At 42.5% G+C, this 18,082-nt stretch overlaps 2 protein-coding genes and 1 pseudogene across 3 annotated transcripts; 2 read left to right on the forward strand and 1 right to left on the reverse strand.

Moving 5' to 3' along the window:
* The first annotated feature begins 1,491 nt into the window (after positions 1 to 1,491).
* LOC103718041 (plasma membrane ATPase-like) lies at positions 1,492 to 8,720 on the forward strand. The gene is made up of 16 exons (XM_008806683.6): positions 1,492 to 1,699; positions 3,263 to 3,382; positions 3,461 to 3,697; positions 3,797 to 4,558; positions 4,686 to 4,808; positions 4,912 to 5,016; positions 5,107 to 5,251; positions 5,344 to 5,508; positions 5,609 to 5,847; positions 5,939 to 5,971; positions 6,117 to 6,198; positions 6,298 to 6,458; positions 6,581 to 6,754; positions 7,296 to 7,478; positions 7,602 to 7,783; positions 8,458 to 8,720. Exons 1-16 carry the CDS (start codon positions 1,643 to 1,645, stop codon positions 8,552 to 8,554), a joined length of 2,865 nt encoding a protein of 954 aa, XP_008804905.1. The 5' UTR covers positions 1,492 to 1,642; the 3' UTR covers positions 8,555 to 8,720.
* Positions 8,721 to 10,913: 2,193 nt separating this feature from the next.
* LOC103718055 (plasma membrane ATPase-like) lies at positions 10,914 to 16,658 on the forward strand (annotated as a pseudogene). Its single transcript, XR_016398939.1, has 9 exons — positions 10,914 to 11,154; positions 13,308 to 13,427; positions 13,515 to 13,751; positions 13,852 to 14,571; positions 15,036 to 15,158; positions 15,281 to 15,326; positions 15,418 to 15,578; positions 15,855 to 16,028; positions 16,344 to 16,658. The product of XR_016398939.1 is annotated as a plasma membrane ATPase-like (transcript).
* A 336-nt stretch (positions 16,659 to 16,994) lies between these two features.
* LOC149768381 (uncharacterized) lies at positions 16,995 to 18,078 on the reverse strand. Its single transcript, XM_089928342.1, has 2 exons — positions 17,236 to 18,078; positions 16,995 to 17,102 (listed from the first exon to the last, which is right to left on the reverse strand). Exons 1-2 carry the CDS (start codon positions 18,076 to 18,078, stop codon positions 16,995 to 16,997), a joined length of 951 nt encoding a protein of 316 aa, XP_089784468.1.
* Between the last annotated feature and the right edge of the window lie 4 nt (positions 18,079 to 18,082).

Raw genomic sequence — 18,082 nt, forward strand, 5'->3', positions numbered from 1 at the left:
CAAAGCGAGTAACATAAAGACATGCATACTTTTCGTTAATTATAGTTAATCTTGATATGCCACTATTGTATTATAGCTTAAATTGTTGGAATGAGTAAAAAAAATCAAGGAAGAAAACTTTGCATAATATATTACATTAGGGCCTATGTTTTTTTTAAAATTTATTTTTTTGATCGGACGGACAAATTAGAGCATATGTTTTAAATATCACAGCATTCTTTTATAAAGTTGATTATCGCGAGAGTCCCTACAAAAATGATATCGATTGAGCGTTCAATTTTGTTTTGGTTAGGTCAAAATTATTATTCATCATATTGCTACTTCTATTCAAACTACTCATCTTTCTCTATTGTGACATACGTGCAATTGTCATTTGAAGACATAAAGCCACTCTAAAGAGCAAGACGGTCAACTAAATTTGTTTTATTTCTTTCATATTATATGATATGATGTTAATTGTTGGGAAAAAAAGAAAAGAATTTTATATCATGAATCATCTATTTTTGTCTCTTAGCTATAATCTTTAGAATCATAGTAGCCTGACTCTCTTATTTCTACTAGGAGAAAAAAAATCCCCTCTACACACAGAAACCCCTTGGCTAATCGTTTCGGTTCTGTGCCGGTCAAGTCAAGTTGAATCTAGCAATTGGTCCACAAATTTATTTTCTACATCTTCCATCGTAACCCACCATAAGTCACTATAATCCAAAATTGTTAATTCTTAACTGAGACGATCCATTCAAATGATGTACTAAATTTAATCTAAAAAAAATTGAATCCAAACTCGAATTGGATTTTTAATCAAGTTTGGATGCGAGTTGGGATTTCCGGAGTTTTACTGGATTCGAATCCGAATCCCACTTTTCTAATTGAACTCCGATGTGGATATGACCTCGGTAATCCAAACCGTTTCAGCGGTATCTATGAAGCTATCACCTTTCCCTTCACACTATTATAACTAATTGATATTATTTCCCCTAATTCCACTATATCATAATTTAAGGATTACAGAGACAGCATTATCCCTGCCCATCATGTTCTCCGGTTATTTGTAACTGACGTGCTTGATCCAACGGCCAGGATCTTATAATTCTTATAATGATTTGAGTTAAAAAATTAAAAAAACCGTCATTCCCGATCTCCGTGCCGCGGCCTCGGCGGGAGGAGAACAATAAATAAACCGCAACCCGGTCCGTGGCAGACCGGACCGCTCCAATATTGGCACAGGGATCCGAGCCGCCGAGACAGCAAGTAAAAGTGGGACCCGGGGCTTCGAGGTCAAAACCGCCCAAGAATTTAGCTGGCCTTTTGGAGTCGGCCAATAAGAGGGGGCCACGTAGCGCCCTTGAAGGCACGTCAGCTGGTAAACGAAGGACAGCGGAGGGGGCCTCCGCTCGTGGGCGGGCGCGGGCGCGGGCGCGGGCGTCCGGGGTGGGCCCCGCCGAGTTTGGCGTAGGGGGTGGGGCTCTCAGGGTATAAAGCTGGGTGCGCGCGTTGCAGCAGAGGGCACCGTGAGCTGCTGTCTTTCTCCCCCTTCTTTCTCTTTCTTTCTTTCAGAAGAAAGGAGGAAAGGAGGGCAACGGTCGCTTAGCTCGGGACTACTGGGTTCTTTTTTTCTGGTATTTCGATTGGAGGGGAGAAGATGGGAGGGGACAACGCGATCAGTCTCGATGAGATCAAGAACGAGGCCGTTGATCTGGTGAGCCGCTGCTTCTTCAACTACTAATATCTTTTTTTTCCCCCTCCCTTCTCTTCTTGTTTCTAACTCTTCCGCTTTTGCTTAGTTAGATTTTTGATGACGTTTTCTATTTTTCTAAATCACTTTATATGTGGATGATGGGATGAAGTTCCGAAAGAAGGAAGAGGGAATTGGTGTCTCTAGCTTATATTGAAGCTTAATATAACCTTTTCTTTTGAGATTTTTTTTTTTTGCTTTTGAATAAAAGCGAAACAATCAGGTAGCCTTTCGCTAGCCATTACGGTGTAACAAAACAGAAGTAGGTACAAATAAATATATTATATTTCAAGAAAGTAAGTTATCAAATAAATAAATAAATTGAATATTTAAAATTAGTTGTACTGGATCCGTTAACGGATCTTCTTTTTAGTGGTCGCATGCACGGTTTTTTTTAATGCCTGTCTCTCTGCCTCGAATCTGGAAAAAGCTAAGCTTCCGCCGGCGTCAAATGCGATACAACTCCTGCTTCGATCACGGTTGTTTTCACTGCCATCTTGCGTTTTGTTTTCTAGAAATCAAAGCTTCCGTATCCTTTTACAGTTCTACTTCTTTCCTTTCTTTTCGCTTATTTTTTCTTAGATTAACCAAAAAAAACAGTAAAGAAATAAAAACGTGGTGGTGCTGATGGGGTGCGGTTTTTCCAACTTTTTTTGGAGGGTAATAAGTGAGACAAGAACTGAGGGTAATCGGAAGATAGTGATTGGAGGATTGATGTGATGTCTTGCGCTGTGGGTTAGTTGCAGGATTATTTTTTTTTTTTTGTTTGTTTGTTCTGCACCCAACGTTCGTTGACTTGCAAGCCACACCATCAGGATTTGGTGCATAGGGTTCCCGATATCTAATATTCAAACTTGAAATTTAGAAAGGCTGCCCTTTTTCTTATATAAAATTTGATCATTCCCACGTAATTATTGCCCTTGTAGGCCGGTGGACCAAGTCTTTCTTCCTTATGAGTTGCTTTAATTATGTAAAGATTATTCTGGTGGTTGGATTCAGGAGTGTAGTTTGATGTCCCTACTGTTTTCTATCCCAAAGAAGTAATAATTTGTGCGTAACAAAACTTTTTATATTTGTTCCCTCTTGCTGGTTCTATCCACCATTCTCTGTTAATCTCATTCATCTAGAAAGCAAATCAAGTTTGATTACATGTAGCGAGGCTCCAATTGAGTTTAAACTTGGAACATTGAAGGACCGATTGGTAGAGCAAGACAAGCAAAACTTGAGCTCTGCTTGGCTTGACTTTTTTGCCAGCCAAGTGACGTCTACGACCAGTTTCTACGAGGGGCGTGATTCCAAAGTTCGTTGAATTTTATGTGATTCTGAAGTCGAGGACATTGGTTCATACCTTCTCTTTTCCTCGTTCGCATTTTGTGCACTTTTTTCTGGAACTTACATAGATTTTTTTCGGATAACTTTACTGAGGCTTTCGACACCGTTGAAATTTGGAACCTCTCCTCGGTGCAGCAGTTGTAGGAGATGGCTCACGGCTACTGACTTTGTGTGCGTTCTTGGTATGTTACACAGGAACGGATTCCCGTAGAGGAAGTGTTCGAACAGCTGAAATGTACCCGGGAAGGTCTCTCGGCGTCGGAGGGAGAGAACCGGCTCCAAATCTTCGGCCCCAACAAGCTCGAAGAAAAGAAGGTCCCAAAATCTTAACCTTCCTTCTTTGTGATGTGTGCGCGTGGTTTTCTAAAAGCTTAGAATGATGCTTTGCAACAGGAAAGCAAATTTCTCAAGTTCTTGGGATTTATGTGGAACCCCCTCTCCTGGGTCATGGAGATGGCTGCGATCATGGCTATTGCCTTGGCAAACGGTGGCGGGAAGCCCCCAGACTGGCAAGACTTCGTGGGAATCATTGCGCTGCTTGTCATCAACTCCACTATCTCTTTCATCGAAGAGAACAACGCCGGCAACGCAGCGGCCGCCCTCATGGCTGGCCTCGCTCCGAAAACGAAGGTGAGAAGAAGCTCTCGAATCTCGTAAAAATTCGTATCTTTCCTGCAGTCGAATGAATTGCTTCTCTTATCGTCCTTCTGCATGGTTTGATGTCTGTAGGTGCTCAGAGATGGCGTCTGGAGTGAGCAGGATGCTTCCATTCTGGTTCCGGGAGACATCATTAGTATCAAACTGGGAGACATCATCCCGGCTGACGCGCGTCTTCTCGAGGGAGATCCTCTGAAGATCGACCAGTCCGCGCTCACCGGCGAGTCCCTCCCCGTCAGCAAGAATCCGGGAGATGAGGTGTTCTCCGGTTCAACCTGCAAACAAGGTGAGATCGAGGCCGTCGTCATCGCCACCGGGGTTCACACCTTCTTCGGGAAGGCAGCCCATCTGGTGGACAGCACCAACCAAGTCGGGCATTTCCAGAAGGTCCTGACAGCCATTGGTAACTTCTGTATCTGCTCCATCGCCGTCGGGATCTTTGTCGAGATCATAGTCATGTTCCCGATCCAGCACCGCAAGTACAGGGACGGGATCGACAACCTCTTGGTCCTCCTGATCGGAGGGATACCGATCGCCATGCCGACCGTCCTCTCGGTGACCATGGCCATCGGGTCTCACAGGCTATCCCAGCAAGGTGCCATCACCAAGAGGATGACCGCGATCGAAGAGATGGCCGGCATGGATGTCCTCTGCAGCGACAAAACCGGCACCCTCACCCTCAACAAGCTCAGTGTCGACAAAAACCTCGTCGAGGTCTTCACCAAAGGTGTCGATAAAGACCATGTCCTCCTATTGGCAGCCAGGGCTTCCAGGACAGAGAATCAGGATGCTATCGATGCCGCCATGGTTGGCATGCTTGCTGACCCTAAAGAGGTATATCTCCCTCATTCAAATCCATTTCTACCATAAAAACAAATTATTTCTTGAATTCATGGCGACGTATGAAGCTTCTTTTCCTCTGGCTCTTTATTAAGTTGAGATACCAATGTATGACTCTCAGGCAAGAGCTGGCATCAGGGAGGTGCATTTCCTTCCCTTCAACCCTGTGGACAAGAGAACTGCTCTTACTTACATCGATGCTGATGGCAGCTGGCACCGTGCGAGTAAAGGGGCCCCTGAACAGGTACAGTGCTTGCTGGTTTTGTTCATCCTTTCGATCCTCACTTCTCTTTGGATAGATCACAATAGTTTATGGCTCGCTAATTCTAACTGGTCCATGGAAACAGATCATGGACCTTTGCAGCTGCAGAGAGGATGTCAGGAAAAGGGCTCACAGCGTGATCGACAAATTTGCTGAACGCGGGCTTCGGTCACTGGCTGTTGCAAGACAGGTTTATGATTGTAATCACTATTGGTACTCTTATTGGCATAATGAATTCCTTATTCCTTAACGTTACTGGTCTTGTTGGCTCCGGTGGCAGGAAGTTCCTGAGAAGACCAAGGAGAGTGCAGGGGGGCCATGGCAATTTATTGGATTGTTGCCTCTCTTTGATCCTCCAAGGCATGATAGTGCAGAGACCATTCGTAGGGCTCTCAACCTTGGTGTGAATGTGAAGATGATTACGGGTAATTGGGCTGAATCCTTCCATCATTGAGTTATCGATTTATCGTAAACTTTAGCTTGTCATCTGTTCTTAAATAAAATTTTCTGCCTTCAGGCGATCAGCTTGCGATTGCTAAGGAGACTGGCCGGAGGCTCGGAATGGGAACAAACATGTACCCATCCTCTTCCTTGCTTGGTCAGCACAAAGATGATTCTATTGCTGGACTTCCAGTAGATGAATTGATCGAGAAGGCTGACGGGTTTGCTGGAGTTTTTCCTGGTGCGCTTCATTTGCATATTCTCTGCTGATAAATCTGAACTTCATAAACTTCGATTGTAATGACAATGGGCTGTTTCCTTGTCCTCTCTCTCTGAAACAGAGCATAAATACGAAATCGTGAAGAAGTTGCAGGAAAGGAAGCACTTATGTGGAATGACAGGAGATGGTGTGAATGATGCACCGGCGTTGAAGAAAGCAGATATAGGAATCGCCGTCGCCGATGCCACCGATGCTGCTAGAAGTGCTTCAGACATAGTCCTCACTGAACCTGGGCTTAGTGTCATTATCAGTGCTGTTCTCACCAGCAGAGCCATCTTCCAGAGAATGAAGAACTACACTGTGAGCTCTATCTGCCAGTATTCATCTTCCAAATCTTCATTCTTTGCACTTTGTTATGGCTGATATTTCTTTTCTTCTCTGTCGCTTGCAGATCTACGCAGTTTCAATCACCATCCGTATTGTGGTAAGTACCAAATAGAGATGGAATTTCCGAAATGCTTTTGCAAATTTGTTTCTGGTGTGATGGTCAAATTGTTGGATTCTTTCCTCGTAGATCCTAATTGTGGATACTGATCTGAACTTTTCTCTCTTCTTCCAAAATTTTGTAGCTTGGGTTCATGCTTATTGCACTGATATGGAAATTCGACTTCTCGCCTTTCATGGTTTTGATCATTGCCATCCTTAATGACGGTGAATCCCTTAACTGAATAGTTCAATTATTCTTTCTGTATGTTCCCTCAACTTCTAAGCTAATAGAGACTGCCTTCTTATGCGGTAATTCGAGTGCAGGTACGATCATGACAATATCGAAAGATCGAGTGAAGCCATCTCCGCTGCCAGACAGCTGGAAGTTGAGAGAGATTTTTGCTACTGGTGTAGTGTTGGGTACTTACTTGGCATTGATGACTGTCGTCTTCTTCTGGGCTATGAAGGAGACTGACTTCTTTTCCGTGAGTATTTTCAATCCCCTTCTCCTACATCTGGAACTGCTTTTGGATGAGCATGACGACTGATGCTTCCCCATTATCTACTAGATAACATTGATTTATTTGATTATGATGCCTCGATGCAGGATAAATTCAAGGTTCGATCATTGAGGCACAACGACCATGAAATGATGGCTGCATTATATTTGCAAGTCAGTATTGTGAGTCAGGCTCTCATATTCGTCACCCGGTCTCGCAGTTGGTGCTTTGTCGAACGCCCTGGACTTCTTCTAGTCAGTGCTTTTATGATTGCTCAACTTGTAAGTCCCCCCCCCCCTAGTATCGTATTTTCCATCAGTCTTCATCTTTTTATAATAATGTCTCATTATCAATATCAGCAAGTGGTTTATGTTTATCAATAATCTCATCAACAAACCTGTCTTCACTTTCCAACATTCAAAAAGCTTTAACATACAAGATATGGTCAAGTGTAACAGCCCATCAGAATCCTCTACTCCTTAAGTCCTCTTTCCTGCAATCTGCAAAGCTAGTTTGTTTACTTGACTTTGGGTACTATGCTCATTGACCATTGATAAGAAGCGGCCCCAGAACCCCGTCCTTGCTCTTCATATGTGGTCGCAGTGCTGATACTTCTACTCTTTTCTGCATCTTGACTCTTGCCATTTTCTCTCTGTGGAGTTGCATTCCACTATTCACTCATGTCCCACATAACCAGAGCTAATGCTCCATTAAACTTTTACAACATAAATGTCTGCAAACAGGTCTACTCCTACTCAATTAAAATAAGTACTCATGCATCTGGTGCTACTGCCACGACTGAACCAACATTCCTATTGGCAGGTTGCAACTCTCATTGCTGTCTATGCCGACTGGAGTTTTGCACGGATTAAAGGTGTCGGGTGGGGCTGGGCTGGAGTGATCTGGCTCTACAGCATTGTTTTCTTTGTCCCACTTGACTGGTTCAAATTTGCCATTCGCTACATTCTAAGTGGGAAGGCTTGGGATAATCTCCTAGAGAGGAAGGTATGGCACCTATTTAATGTCTTTTTACCTATTCAGTTTGTCGATTCTTCAGACAGCCATCCATTTTCCTTGTTGCTTGCTGTTGATCTTTTTTGCTTATCATCTACTCTTCTATGACTACAGACTGCCTTCACCAGTAAGAAGGATTATGGTAGAGAGGAGAGGGAAGCTCAATGGGCTACGGCACAGAGAACGCTTCATGGACTCCAACCTCGGGAAACTAGCACTCTTTTCAGTGAAAAGAGCAGCTATCATGAGCTCTCAGAAATTGCTGAGCAGGCCAAACGGCGAGCAGAGATTGCAAAGTAAGTGGTTTTAAAAGTCCAAAAAGCAGTGGTTGCTCTCTGAAGTCACCATGCTTTTCGTTATTTCCTCTGGAGGTTTTATGCACTCACTAGTCAAATATTTTGATGGTTTTGCCAATGTTTTCTTTCATTTCTGGCTGTTGTAGCTATCAAGCCCTATCTCAACCTTGTGTTTGTTCGCTTTGAGAATCCTTATTTGCCTGTTGTTCCTATTAAGGAATACCTCTGGGGATATGGCAAACTTGCTATATCCTTCTACAAAATTTAACCATGTTACATCTAGGTCTTCTCCTCTTCTTAAATCCTTCAACACCTATTCGAGTGTCTCTCCTCTTTAAACTTTCTTAAAATTTTTTGTTATTCATGTCTTTGCACAGTTGCTATTGCTTTTCTACCACTTTGCCTTCAACCAACTTTCGCGAGTTCCTCACTCTGCTTTTTCCTAATTTTATCACACATCCATTGCAACAATCTCCTACACCACATTGCTTGTCTAATTAATTTGATTCATTGGGTTTTACACCCCGGTGCCCGCTAAGAAATTTATCTCTACTTTGGGCATCAACAAATGCTGAAACCGTCATAAAGTGGCACACGAGAGCCTGTCATTTCTCTTAAATAAGATCAGCAATTGCTAGACACTAAATTCTGCCATTTTTTGTGATCTTTTGCAGGCTAAGAGAGCTTAACACTCTAAAGGGTCATGTGGAATCGGTGGTCAAGCTGAAGGGGCTCGACATCAACACCATCCAGCAGAGTTACACAGTGTAGTGGTAATTTGTGCAAAGGAAAGAGACTTGCATGAACTGGTGGGCATGCAAGGGAAGCAGAGAGCGTTCACAATTCAGGGAAAGAAGTAGAAATTATATCAGTACGTGATGTAGCGAGTGCAATGTAATTCTAAGTCTATTTATCTTAACAAGTTACGTTCAGTTTCCTTGTCTTCTCATGATGAGCAGTGCATGAGCAGTGCCAATGGCTTCCTTCTTTTTTTCTTTTTTTTTTTTGTTTTGTGGGTTGGGGGGGGGGGGGGGGGGGGTGTGCGTGTGAAAAGCTAAAACTTTTGTTTACGGTAAAAGAAAATAGTGCTTTAGTTTCTGAACTTAAACATCAGTCTTTGCTAATAATGATTATTCAGCGAGCTGCGCTAGCTGCTTGTTGTACTAAATCTCTGTCAGATTGCAGTTACTATCTGTTCATATTGGATTAAGGTTGATGATGTCATTTTGGGTAAACAGGATTTTGGTTTTGTACCATAAGCTGGTGAGTATAGTTATGAGATTATCCATGCCTCCATGTCCTCATACTGGCAAGTTAGTGAGTATAGTTATTTAGTAGTACTGCTACTATGTAGAAGATGATAGCATGCTTCTCTGCCTTCTGGTCCTCGTCCGACTAGGGCTTAATTGCCAGGAAGCCATGCCAAAATGTTGTTAATATATGATTTGATCTTAAAATAATGGATCAATAATATGTTCTTCTCTTTTGTTGCGACTGTTGTTATAGTGCTCTTGTATCAATCATAAGGGCTAAATAGTTGACCATCATATGAATTTGTAACATAAACAGATAATTGTATTACTTTAGAAGTGATAAACTTGTACTAAGGATTAAGTGATAATCAATGCCTAAGATGCCCAAATGACTATATTTCTTTAGATAAACATATAAACTTTTACTGAGAGAGAACAAATAATCAATGCCCAATATGCTCAAAGTCTCTCAACGAAAGATTATGCTATCCAAAACTCTGGTATGAGATGCTTTACACTTCCCTCCATCAAAATCTGAACATCTCCTTCTTATGGTTACAATTCTCAATTCTCCCAAATCTTATTATATTTGTATCCGAATTTTCTACACTACCATTTCATCAAGATTTAGGAAGATAAAATGAGACAGACTAGGAACCCCCAGAAACTCTGCTCTTTTTTATTTTTCCCATAACAAACCGGTGCCTAAGCAGCAAGCACCCGTCAATTCATTAAGATGTTGAAGTGAAGGAATACAATTTAAAATAGGGGAAGAGGAGGGAGAGGAAGATTTGAAAAAAAAATAGTAAAAAAAAGTAAACAGATTAGAATCAGTCCCCCAATTGGGCCCGACTCAACAGACCCGCAGTTTAAGCCCACATAAAAACGTAGCCCTTCTTCTCAAAAGAAACCTGAAGCCCTGGGTCATACCATCTCCCCATCCTCAATCCGCCATGGCCAGCGATACACGGAGCTTCATCTGCATCCTCGGATTGGCCGCTTGTGCCGTTTCTCCTGTAAAGAAGAAGAGGGAACGCCTCCAATCGTCCACCAGGCCTCGCTCATCCTGGCGTCCCACGAACTCCGACGAGTTGCTCAATGGTGCACCACAAATGTTTGATAAAACGACGCCTCAGAAAGAGGTGCTCAATGGACTCCGACCGAGCCCCGCAGGGACGCACAGGTGACCTCAGCTGCAATTCCTTTACAATAACGAAGGAGAAGAAAAGAGTGGCGATCCAACCAGAACACCACAGCAAAAAGAGGAAAAGTACGAGGAGGCGGGAAGCTATCCATAACGGGATTAAACTGATGGAGAAGCAGATGCGGATGCTGGTGCAGGTGACGAGGAACTTGATCCCAGTAAAGTTTAAACTCTTAGCAATCCAAGCAGCGCCGTAAAGTGTTGGGGCACTCCACTACAGATCTTTGACACTTCTGTCATTGGAGCTGAGCTTAGAGTTTCATGGGAGGGCTTCTCCTATACGAGGCATGTTCTGAGTGCAACCTGCATTCACCTTAAAAGAGACCCGACTATGGTGATCGAGTGGCTTCGAGGTCGGCATAGAGATACGAGTCGGTAGTCGCTGCTCCACGACATACTGAGACTAATAAGAGAGTGTGGCTCTTTTTGAGTCACCCATGTCTATTGGAAGCCACCCATGTCTATTGGAAGGCAAACAATGCAGCCGATTGGGTGGCCTTCTTTGCGGCTCATGATACTGGAGGGTTTTTTGGGAGAACCAGGTGTCAATTCGTTGTGTGTGTAAGGCGCCGTTGTACAAAAAAAAAAAGATTTTTTTTTCAAAAAAAATTCGTAATCTTCTATTGGCTAGTCATAAACGCTATCTGTTGTTATATTGGAAGACGGATTCACGTGAAGGAATTCCGGGAGCCGCTCCTAAGAGGAGATAGGTGGGAGTACTTGTTTCACTTCTGCTGCTTTTAAATCTTTTCTTTTCTTATTGCTATCTTCCTCTCTTATTTATCTTAGACATTATGGTTTTTCAGGATTTTGTCTCTCGGGAGTTCTTTTGTCTCCTTCGTTGTGCAAAGATGAGTGGGGTTAGCAACAACGCGACTGGTTTGCAGGATATCCTAACTGAGTTGGTTGATTTGGTGAGGCTTTTCCACTTTGTTTCTCAATCAATCATGCTTTTTCTATTTTTTTAAGTAGAAGTTTTCAGAAAAAAAGATAAAGACTTTGAATATAATGTTTAGGGATTTTTTGCATGAATACCCTTCTAAAAATTTAAATTTACGTATATACCTTCTTAAAATTTATATTTATTTATGTACCCTCATAAAATATTATTTTTACACAAATGCTCCTGATATAACTGTTCTTCTAACACCGTTAATAAAAACTATATTTATTTTAATTAAAAACAAAATAAAATTTTGAAATTCTTTTTTTGTCCTCTATCGCGATCGTCTTATAAATGTTTTTTTTGCATATCTAACCATTAAGGATATTTTAGTCATTTTAATTTGAAACCGTTAATTTTTTAACGGCATTAGATGGCGTGGTTATATATGAAAAACAAAGATAATAAAAGGTAGAATAGCAAAACAAGTGTTTTACGAGAGTATACATGCAAATATCAATTTTGGAAGAGTTTTCATGCAAAATTCGATATTTAGGAGGGTCTTCATGCAAAAAACCCTAATGTTTATTATGGTTTCTTGCTTATCAAGATATGCTTGATGTTTTTTCTCTTGATTTAAAGGGATTTTTCAACAAATGAGTAGAAGAAAAGAGAAGGAAAATCAAAGATTTTGTGTTGTGAAAGAGTTCTTTTGATAAAAAAGTCTGCCTTGTGGCTTGTGCCATTGAATGATCTTGAAGGGTTGGATATACAGGGAGTGGCTGTTTTCATGTTTCGAACTTATAATGCCAGGTTGCAATGGAGCAATCTTACCATTGTGTGAAGCTTCACCTATGTGAACAAGTGCATTTGATGCTTCTAATTTATTTTTTGATTTGATGGAACTCTTTTTATATATTGAAAAACATTTTGTTCCGATTAAGTTTTCTTTTTCTTTTTTAAGTATTTACTTGTTTACATTTTGGTTGTTTTATTTTTATATTTGTGAATTGGAACTAAAAACGGGTTGGGTCAAAAATTTGTCAATCCAACTTGACTTGTTTATTAAATAGATCAAAAATTCAGATTTAAATCCAACCTATATATTAAATAGGACCCACATGACCTATTTATTAAATAAATCGAATCAGATTAAATGGGTTAAATAGGTTATGTGGGTTTTTAACCGATTAAAATAATTTAAACGAGTTAAACAGGATACGTGGGTTAGGTTAAACAAGACATAAATAGGTTGAGATGGTTTTAAATAAGTTAAACATATCTTTAATAGGTTAAATGGATAAGGTGATGACTCGAGCTATTTATTAAATGGGTTAAAACGAATGAAAGGTCTAAACCGGAACTGGACCCATTTAATAATCATTGCTGTTTGCTGGGAGATTTGGCAAGAGAGAAATGCACGACCCTTTCTAAATAGGAAGGGCTTGATCTACTCTCTAGTCCAGAAGATACTAAATTCTTTTCACAGCTAGGGCCAACTTTGCTCCTCAAAGGACAAAACGTCTCATTAGCTACTTTGTAGTAAAGTAGCATCCTTGGTTCATCCAGACTACTGTTAGAGGCTTTCCTCTCTGCATTTCTTTTGATCGTTGTCATCTATATCCCCTGAATTATGTATCTCCTGCTCCTTTTGCTCACACTTTGCATATTTTTGTAACCTTTCGTTCCGAATAAAAAAGAGGTAGCTATTTTCTACCTCCTATTTCCATAAAAAAATTACAAGCAGGTCTATATTGATTGACTTGTTTATAACCTAAATCCATTTATGCCAAACTCGAACCTGCTTAAAGTAGGCCATTTGCGGATTGGTTTGACGGGTTGGATCATAAATTGCTATCCGTAGTTGAACTAAAACACTAGACTTTTTTTCTTTTTTCCTTTTCTTGGAGAAAATAAAAGGGTAGTTCTATGGGAATAAAAGGGGGCTTGTTTTGTAACTGAAAATCTACACACTATTCATGAATCTACATATTCTGCACTTCTTAGGAAGACGTAGGCTGTATTCTTAGGTAGAGAACTGTTGTTATTTTTTAATTTTTTTTTCAATCTATTGCATATTCTGTATGTCGTTAATTATAGTGAAACTTATTATGTTTGTCATGGTTTCCAAGATCCTAGTAGATTTCTGTTTTCAATCTGTTGGTTTTCCTGGCATGACCTCAGGTACAGATTCCTATTGAGGAGGTGTTTCGGCATCTTAAATGTACCAAAGAAGGCCTATCCTCCCAGGAAGGAGCCAACCAGCTCCAATTCTTTGGGAAAAACAAGCTCGAGGAGAAAAAGGTCAGTATTGCTCATCATATTGTTCGTCCATTTGTTCTTTCTTTGCCTCTTTATTGAAAGCATGGTTATATGGTTCTTTAATGACAGGAATCTAAAATTCTCAAATTTTTGGGGTTTATGTGGAATCCCCTCTCATGGGTCATGGAAGCAGCTGCAATAGCAGCCATTGCATTGGCAAATGGCTTTGGGAGACCTCCTGATTGGTAGGACTTCATTGGAATCATCATGCTGCTCCTGATCAACTCCACCATTAGTTTCATTGAAGAAAACAATGCTGGCAATGCAGCGGCTGCTCTCATGGCTAATCTCGCTCCAGAAACTAAGGTTACAAGACATGGCAAGAACACCTTTACAGTATTTTGAATCTTTTAATTTAACTTTTTTTTTAAAATTTTTTTGTTACTACTTATGGCAATGTCTGCAGGTGCTTAGGGATGGCCAGTGGAGCGAGGAGGATGCAGCGATTCTTGTTCCTGGAGATATCCTTCCTTCCGATGTGCGCTTCCTTGAGGGTGACCCACTAAAAATCGATCAATCTGCATTCACTGGAGAATGCCTTCTTGTGATGAAGAATCCTGGGGATTTAGTCTATTCTGGCTTCACCTGCAAGCAGGGTGAAATTGAGGCAGTCGTCATAGCCACCAGTCTCCACACCTTTTTTGGCAGGTCTGCCCATCTAGTGGATAGCACCAACCAGGAGCGCCATTTCCAGAAGGTCCTTAGGTCCATCGGAAATTTCTGCATCATCTCCATTGCAGTTGGAATTGTTGTTGAGGCAATTGTAATGTATGCTCTGCAACGCTGGAAGTACAGGGATGGCATAGACAATATCTTGGTCCTTCTGATTGGTGGCATACCCATAGCCATGCCCGCTGTCTTGTCTGTGACCACGGCAATCGGGTCTCGCAGGCTCTCCCAGCAAGAGGCCATCACTAAAAGGATGACTGCAATCAAGGAAATGGCTGACATGGACGTGCTCTGCAGTGATAAAACAGGGACACTGACCCTCAACACGCTGAGCATCGGCAAAAACCTGATTGAGGTGTTTGCTAAAGGTGTTGACAAGGAACATGTGATTTTATTAGCGGCAAGAGCATCAAGGACAGAAAACCAGAATGTTGGGATGCTTGCTGACCCAAAGGAGGTATATCTTATGTGCGGCAGGTACTTGGTGCGGAGCGGGTCTGCCTTGAGGGAGATTCATCTGTGGTTATCGACTGGATCCGAGGGGCGGACCGGTTTGGGGATGGTCACCCCCTCATCCGGGAGATCCGTAGGGTGGTGCTGCTGTTTGGCGATGTTCAGATAGGATATGTGTTCAGGGAGGCGAACAGGGCTGCAGACTGGGTCGCCTCTTTTGTTGCTCGGCACTCCGGGGATTTTACTTGGACGTCAGCTTCTGATGTTTATCCTTTGTTGCATCTTTTACTTTCCCGTGATTTAGCAGGTTGTACTCACGTTAGAGCAATATGAAATGAGTAACCGCTTTTACCAAAAAAAAAAAGGAGGTATATCTTGGAATTGCTTGCTTGAATTCAACACCTCATAAGTGGAGAAGCTCATATTTGATGTGGATAGTTAATGTTGTTCTTGGCATGTATTAAATAGGCAAGAGCTGGTACTACTGAAGTGCATTTTCTTCCCTTCAATCCTGTTGACAAGCGAACTGCTCTCACCTACATTGATGCTGATGGAAGCTGGCATCGAGCAAGTAAAGGAGCTCCAGATGAAGTAAGTGGCTCTCTCTCATCCATGTTTTTTCTTTTTAATTATAAGTAATAATTGAAAGTTTTACTCGGTAGACGTGCTTCTGATATTGTCCTCACTGAACCTGGGCTCACTGTCATCATCAGTGCTGTTCTTACATGTCGAGCAATTTTCCAGAGGATGAAGAACTACGTGCTGTGTCCATTTTCCCCCCTAGCTGACCTGATGCAGTTTGTCATTGAATGTGTATCTTTCCCTAGTCTGAACTGAGTGGTTTTTCCAGGTACCATAATGACCATCTCAGAGGAGTGAATTAAACCGTCTCCAATGCCAGACGGTTGGAAGCTGGGAGAATTTTTTGCTACTGGTCTGGTTTTAGGCAGGTATCTTGCAGGGATGACTGTGATTTTCTTCTGGGTCAGGAACAGTACTGACTTCTTTTCTGTAAGTTTCATTGAGCTCCCTTCGTCCTACTTTAGGATCGTAGAAAAAGGAAATCTGAGAAGTCTGATTCATTATGGTATTTTCCTCTAGTCTTGGGGAATTTTCTGAAGTTTTTTTTTATGAAAATGTATCTAATTAATCATTTCTCAATGGTATTTGTTAGTTAGAAATAACCGGAAGTAATTAATAGAAGTAACTGATTATTATATCACTTATCGAGTTTGTTCTATCTTTAATATAACACGTCCTCATGGAACATTCAACTGCTTTCTGTAGAGTGTATTCAAAGCAAGATCCCTTCATCACAATCACTATGGAAAGATGTCTGCATTGTACCTGCAAGTGAGCATTGTGAGCCAAGCCCTCAAATTCGTCACCCGATCTCAAAGTTGGTCACTTATGGAACGACCAGGACTTCTCTTAGTTTTTGCTTTTCTGCTTGCTCATCTGGTAAAATTTCTCAAAGCATTCCTCCACTTCTGAACGTATAATCAATTGATGGTTCATTGTGAAGTTAAGCCATCTTGGGAATCATTTATCTATTGAATCAACACCACAATTAACTAATGGTAGTTACATATAGGCACCAATTCTTTTCAAAGAAACTTACCTGCAGATTCTTCATATATACCAAGTAACCTCTCTGCAATGGTAGGCATCATTATTGTGGTATTCAAGTTCAATTCATGTTCATGTAATATGTAACTTCTTGTATGCCAGTCATCCTCTTAGCTATTGCTTGACCGACATTTTTATTTTTGGAAGGTTGCAACACTTATTGCTGTCTATGCCAACTGGAGTTTTGCACTTATAAAGGGTATTGGTTGGGGCTGGGCTGGAGTTATCTGGCTGCACAGTGTGATCTTCTATATTCCCCTTGATTTCTTAAAATTCACGGTCCACTACAGTCTCAGGGGAAGGGCTTGGGATCATGTCTTGGAGAAGAAGGCATACCATTGTAGTGATATTTATTCTGTTCCTTTGTTTACCTTGATGATGCCAATCAATCTTGAATCAGGTTTTTTTCTTTTAAAAAAAACTCAAAAGTTCAAATAAAGGTTTTCTTACTTGTTTCTCTTATTATGGATGACAGGCTGCCATTTTTTTTTTTTTTTTTTTTGATGAAACGGGCATTTCATACAACACGGGTACGAATACACCCAATAGAGTCAGAAAACAAAAGGCCCCGAAGAGCTCTGGGCAACTCACACTCGCCTGACCATAGGGTGCTTCCTGAGTGGCTCGCAACATATGCCGCCACCCAGTCGGCCGCCCCATTGGCCTCGCGATATACATGCATGGCCTGGAAACTAACCTCCCTCGCCATATCCCAAATATCATGGATCAGAGGGTGAACTCCCCCATAGCTGCACGAGCCCTTTCGGACCCAGCTGATCACAGTAGCAGAATCTCCCTCTAACAGGACAGAAGTCGCCTGAAGCACACGCCGCACATAGCACATACCCATCCAGGCTGCCCGCAGCTCTGCCCGAGGAACTGAAGTGTCAAAAATCTGACAGCCCCCTGCCACCACCACACCAGAGCTCGGTCCCCTGATAACAAAACCAGCCCCTCCTCTCCTACCTCCATCCAAGACTGAGCCATCAAAATTGACCTTGAGAAAACTCGGGGGTGGGGGCTCCCAGGTAAAAAATACCCTATGTGAAGCTGCCGAAGCAGAATGGGGGCCCCAGGTGTCCCGAGCTATCAAAGGTCTATGGGCTAAGTCTACATGTATAATCTCTGCTGCCTGAGCACTGGCCCGCTCCATCACAAAACGCGGTGAAGGCCTACCCTCGCCAAAAACACGGGCATTCCTGGCCAGCCATATCTGATAAGCTGTACAAGCTGCCTGAATAGCCATCCTGCGCCTCAGAGGGGTGCTCGCCCATCGCTGGACCCTCTCCAAAAAACAGTCCCTCCGACTCCACGCATCCTCCGGAATCCCAGTCAGCCTCCAAGCATCCCGCGCCCGATCGCACTGGAATAGGACATGATCCACCGACTCGTCCTCCCCACAATCCGGACATAGAGGAGAGAGGCCCACTCCTCGTCTGCTCAGCACTGAACACGTCGGCAAACACTCCCAAGCCACCTTCCAGAGGAAAAGAGCAGCCCTCTGGTGTAGCCCAAACCTCCACACCCAGCCACAATCTAGGCCTAGCACAGACTCCCGCTGAATAACTCGGGAAACATCACTAACCCCGACACTCGCTCTGCAAGTAGTGCTCCAGACCCTGACATCCGGACCTGCAGACACCGGAATGGGAAGTGCCCGAACCCGCTCTGCCAAATGCTCTCCAAACAGCTGGTCAAGTCTGTCACCATCCCACTCTGCCGCCCCCGGCCTGAGAAGGTCAGAAACCCGGAGTCCCTCTGCCCCCGATCCACTAAACATCGTCGGCCATAATCTCAATGGGAGCGCATCCACCCATGAGTCCTCAGTCACATCAATACTCCGTCCATCGCCGATCAACCATCTAGTATGAGCCAAAGCCATCGGC

The sequence above is a fragment of the Phoenix dactylifera genome, chromosome 2 (genome assembly GCF_051530095.1).
Source record: "Phoenix dactylifera cultivar Ajwa chromosome 2, Ajwa_hap1_PhDact_Kaust_v1.1, whole genome shotgun sequence".
Taxonomy (NCBI): domain Eukaryota; kingdom Viridiplantae; phylum Streptophyta; class Magnoliopsida; order Arecales; family Arecaceae; genus Phoenix; species Phoenix dactylifera.